The 4759-nt window shown below is 50.7% G+C and overlaps 1 protein-coding gene across 1 annotated transcript; it reads left to right on the forward strand.

Annotated features, from left to right (window-relative positions):
* The first annotated feature begins 466 nt into the window (after nucleotides 1-466).
* On the forward strand, nucleotides 467-3957 carry LOC111771576 (putative testis-expressed protein 13C). Its single transcript, XM_023633986.2, has 2 exons — nucleotides 467-2179; nucleotides 2734-3957. Exon 1 carries the CDS (start codon nucleotides 748-750, stop codon nucleotides 2167-2169), a length of 1422 nt encoding a protein of 473 aa, XP_023489754.2. The 5' UTR covers nucleotides 467-747; the 3' UTR covers nucleotides 2170-2179; nucleotides 2734-3957.
* Nucleotides 3958-4759: the final 802 nt, after the last annotated feature.

The raw sequence follows: 4759 nt of genomic DNA on the forward strand, positions 1-4759 counted from the left end.
CTGCTGCCCCAACATGCAACCTCACTGCCATCCCCACAGCAGTAGTGCAAGCACAGCCTTCTCTCTCAAGTCTCTCTCAATACTATCCTGCCCTTTTTCTGGGTATTGATAGACTCCAGGCTTGTATTCCACTTACCTCCCCCAACCGGGGGTCGGGCAACCCCAATCACCTCCACTTCAACTCTCTCTCCGCCCCAGAAGTTTTCTGACCTCCTCTGACCCATCCTTCCTTTTAGACCAGGTGTGTGTGTGCGTGTGTGAGTGCGTGTGTGTGTCATTGAAAGTCCCATTCCAGCCCCTGGGTGAGTTGAGCGGCCACTGTTAGTATCGCCAATGGATCTGCTGTGCTCTCTGGGCTCACTGCAGCACCCAGTGCAGCCATCTGGCCTGTTCGCCCCATAGGGGGCACTCTGCCAAGGGACGTCCATCCCAGCAGGCCTTGCGGTGTGACTCAGAGCGCATGTCTATGACGTGTCACGCTGTCGCGTGGCTCAGAGCTCATCTCTGTGACGGGGGACACCGTCGCCTGGCAGGGGTTGGCCTGGTGAGGGAGTCTGCCGTACTCTGTGAGGAAAAGGAGGGAGTGAGGAAGGGAAGAGGCTCAGGAGTTGGCTAGGACTGGGCTAGGACTGAAGGAGAACCGAGCAGGGAGGCGGGGGTCGGAACTGTCGGCGGCAGCAGCCTTCACCTGCCGCGCCAGGGGCCGCATCGCCTGTGAGGCGCTCAGCTGACTAGGCCGCGGCGGCCATGGCCATGGACTACGGGGACCACGCCAGCGGGTTCCGCCACAACGAGGTGATCAAGTTCATCAACAATGAAGTCCTCATGAATGGGGGAAGTCCGGATTTCTACATGGCCTTCCGCTCGCGGCCCTGGAATGAGGTAGAGGACCAGCTTCTGGCCGTCGTGGTCGACCCGCAGGTGCCAAGTCCCATCAAGAGGGCCTGCGCCTGGAGCGCGCTGGCCTTGAGTGTGCGAGTGGCCGCGAGGCAGCAGGAGCAGCAGGCGTACCGGGTCCAGCGGCTGCAGGCGCAGTTAGAGGAGCGCGAGGTCGCTTTCTGGTCTCTGTCCTCCCAGCTGCAGCGCCTATGCAAGGAGCGCGAAGAGGTAGCTGCGGAGCTACGATGCACACTAGCTTCCGTGCAGCAAGCAATGGCTGAGCGAGATGTGTTGCGCGGGCGACTGCCCCAGGCAGAGAGGTCTGTCCAGATATACCCACTACCTCAAGAAATCGCAGGAGCTGAACAGCCTGGGGCTGTGACATGGCCCGTGGATGTGGGAATGCAGGGCATGTCGTTTTCGGAGGCCCAGATGGCCAACCAGGCAGCTCTGCTTTACATGCCAGGATCCTCGAGCCCCTGGGCACAGGCCATGCAACCCCCTCAGCAAATGCCAGTGCCATATCCATCCCCGTTCTATGTGCCATTCCCAGTGGCATTCCCATACTCCTCACCTTTACCAGCCTCAGCAGTCATGGAAGCAGAAGCAGCAGCGGCAGCAGTAGAAACAGCAGCAGTCGCACCCCAGAGGCCTCCTCCGGTGATCTACCCACCTGTCCTGAGGGCTGCAGTGGGGGTCCAGGAGGAGATGGCTCCACTGTGTGACCAGAGGTACCATGTCCAGGAGGCGTATCCTGAGAACCTCCAGGGGGAATGTTCCCTGGGTGACAGCAGAAGCCACAGCCAAGAGGAAGGTCCTGTGTGTCCCCAGGGGATGACCTCTCTGGGGGACATCAGGAGCCACAACCAGGAAGAAGATCCAGAGAGTCCCCAGGGGACAGCCCCCTTGAGAGATAGCAGAATCTACAGCCAGAAGGAATGTCCAGTGATGCCCCAGACGTACCCCCTGGGGAAGAGCAAGAGCCACAGCCAAGAAGAAGGTGTAGAGAGGCCCAAGGGGACATCCCCCCTGGAGGGCAGCAGGAGACATCGTGTGAAAAAACGCCCAAAGAAACAGCAGGCTCAGGGGCAGAAGGCCAAGCAGCCAAAAGGGAAAAAAGCCTCCGAATCCCAGCACCAGGAGAAGTTGGCCTCAGGCTGCAGTTCAGTAAATTGGGACTGCCCGTGTTGTAAAGCGAAGAATTTTTCCTGGCGCAAGGCCTGCTACAAATGCAAGAAAGTTCGTGTGGCAGTTGAGAGTGAAGGCCTGGACCCAGGACAGACTCACTGATTTCAGGAAGGTGGGTAAGAATGGAAACACTCCAAAGAAAAACCAGTTTTCTGAGACCACGCTTCTGATAAAAAAGTAACTCGTTTACTTCACAGAAAATTTGAAAATCAAAATTATGATATAAAAAATTAAATCAAAAATCCATTATCCTATTACCCAGATTAACTACTTTTTATCATTCTGAGTACACACAAATATATGTATATATATTCTTATAGATTTACTTTAACAAAGATAGACTACTTGTAAGTATCACACTTTTTAAATAGGGATTTCTCCTAACTGCACTTAGGTTCACAGGTGGCGGATTCTGGATGACTGATGCTGGTTGGTTGACACCCTGGAGAAGCTGAAGTGATGAAGACTCTCTTTTTTCTTTTCCATTCTTTTCTGTTTTCTCATTAACCTCTTTTTCCTGAAAATGCTGTGTCTTTGGCTGGGAACAGCCATGTGTTTTCAGTTATAAGCTTTATTGGATTTTAGGTGCACAGCTTTTCCTTGAAAATGCTATTGTTCCTCTGTAAACTACAGTGTTCATGTGTGCTTATTTTTGTTTCGTTTCAGTTCTATAGGTGAGGGCCTGTTTTTGGGTTTCTGAGCCCCACAGAATTAGTTTATTGCTGAAGAAGCTGAACCTGACCCATTAGAAGATGTCCCAACAGCCTAAAGAAATCATACCTCAATTCTGACTGACCTGCGCTGCAGTGAGACCCCAACTGGCTGGAGCCGAGAAGAGTGAGAAGTCAGCGAAGAAGAGATGCTTTGGCACCCATTGGGGGAAAAGGAGGGCAAAAAAATTTTGTTAGAATTTAATTTCTCCGTTGGGACAAGGAATTGATTTGGAAGAGTTGAGGCAGGCTGGTTGCAGTGTTAAATTCTATAGATGATAACAAATTTGATGGATTTAATTCATTAAAAAATAGTTATTGATTGCCTAATGTATGTTAGGAGCTAGAACTATATGGTATTATCTGGTGCACACATCATAACTCTTTTTGGTGAGTTTGGTTAGATGATAGGAGAGAGTATAATTTGAGATACAAAATAGATCTGCGGTGACTTCTTTGCCTTGCATGCAGGGTGGCCTTTGGGTAAACTCAACTGAAATAACATCCACTTATTTTTGCAGTTCTGGGGGGCAACATCAAAGACTTTTATGAAAGGACTTGGACTTGAGGGACTGAACTGCTCATGTCATTGGTCCCAGGTTAGACAAATGAGCAGTGGCAAATATCGAGAAAGTAGCCTCAGGAAAGTGCAGGCAGGACTTTTCTGATACACTGCTGATTTCCTCCCTTGAGAGGGACAGCTATTTTCCTGGCTGTCTGAAAGACCGCTGGATGACTCTCTTAAAGCATAGTGCCAGGGGGAGTGTTGGCTACACACTCGAGCCCTCAGTCTTAGCTGCCTCCATCCCAAGGTCCTTTCCAGTCAAGAGTGGATGAAGAACAAAGCGGATTCCTGGGACTGACATCGTGCTATGAATGGTGCTTCTCTTGGGAGGGCTAACTGGATTAAAAACAGAACTGGACTGGGACAAGTACTTTTGAGAATGCCCTGAGCCCCATTTCTTCCACTTGGTATGTCCTCTGCAGTCTCTCTGCCCCGCTGAGGCAGCTGTTGCAAGCAAAGAGGGAGCCAGTATAAAGTCCAGGGGGTGGAAGTTAGATCAGCCTCCAGTCTGAACAAAAGATGTCCTAGAGTTTCCCCATGTGATCTGCCAGCTCACCAAGCTCAACTTTTTCAGGTTTTTTTTTAATCTTAATTAGTAATAAAGTAATAAAGACACATTTGCCTGCTGTGTCTTCTGTGTAGTGTGTATCTTGGGGCAGGTTTGTTCAGAAGTGGCAGCTTAAATCTACATCTTACCTCCATCCCACTGAGGTCAAGGAAAGTTCAATCTCATTCACGACTGAAGGGCCCCTCCTCTTCCTGCAGTTACCCAAGAATGGGAGGGGGGAGGGGTTTCTATGGGGCCTTCAATCCATTGTGGTTGTCCCTGGTACTCTCACTGTCTAAGTCCACATGGTCCCTTAAAGTTGAGCATTTCTGCTTCTCTAGGACCAGTAGAGGTTGGAGGTGTCTGCCAATCCTGGAAGTCCTGATTCCTAGGGTCCTGCCTCCCTATATACATTAAGCAGCCATTCCCTTCTGGGGCCCTGCCTTCTCCCTGGGGTCCTGGCAGGGATTAAGGAGTGCTTAGGTATCATAAGCAGTATTCTCCTTCCTTTCTCTTCTCTAAAGCACTCTTCTCTCCCTTAACATAATTTAGTCAAGATGATCGAGATTATAGAAAACTAAATACAGGCTAGCAGCATAAACCTCCTCTGAGATAAGGGGGGATAAAGATCTGGACACTTTCAGGGCTGGCCCCGTGGCTGAGTGGTTAAGTTTGCGCTCTGCTTCAGCAGCCAACCCTTCAGCAGCAGCAGGGTTTTCCTGGTTCCAATCCTGGGCGCAGACCTAGCACCACTCATCAAGCCATGCTGAGGCGGCATCCCACGTAGCACAACCAGAAGGACCTACAACTAGAATATACAACTATGTACTAGGGGGCTTTGGGGAGAAGAAGAAAAAAAATGATTGGCAA

This window comes from Equus caballus, chromosome X (assembly GCF_041296265.1).
Source record: "Equus caballus isolate H_3958 breed thoroughbred chromosome X, TB-T2T, whole genome shotgun sequence".
Classification (NCBI taxonomy): domain Eukaryota; kingdom Metazoa; phylum Chordata; class Mammalia; order Perissodactyla; family Equidae; genus Equus; species Equus caballus.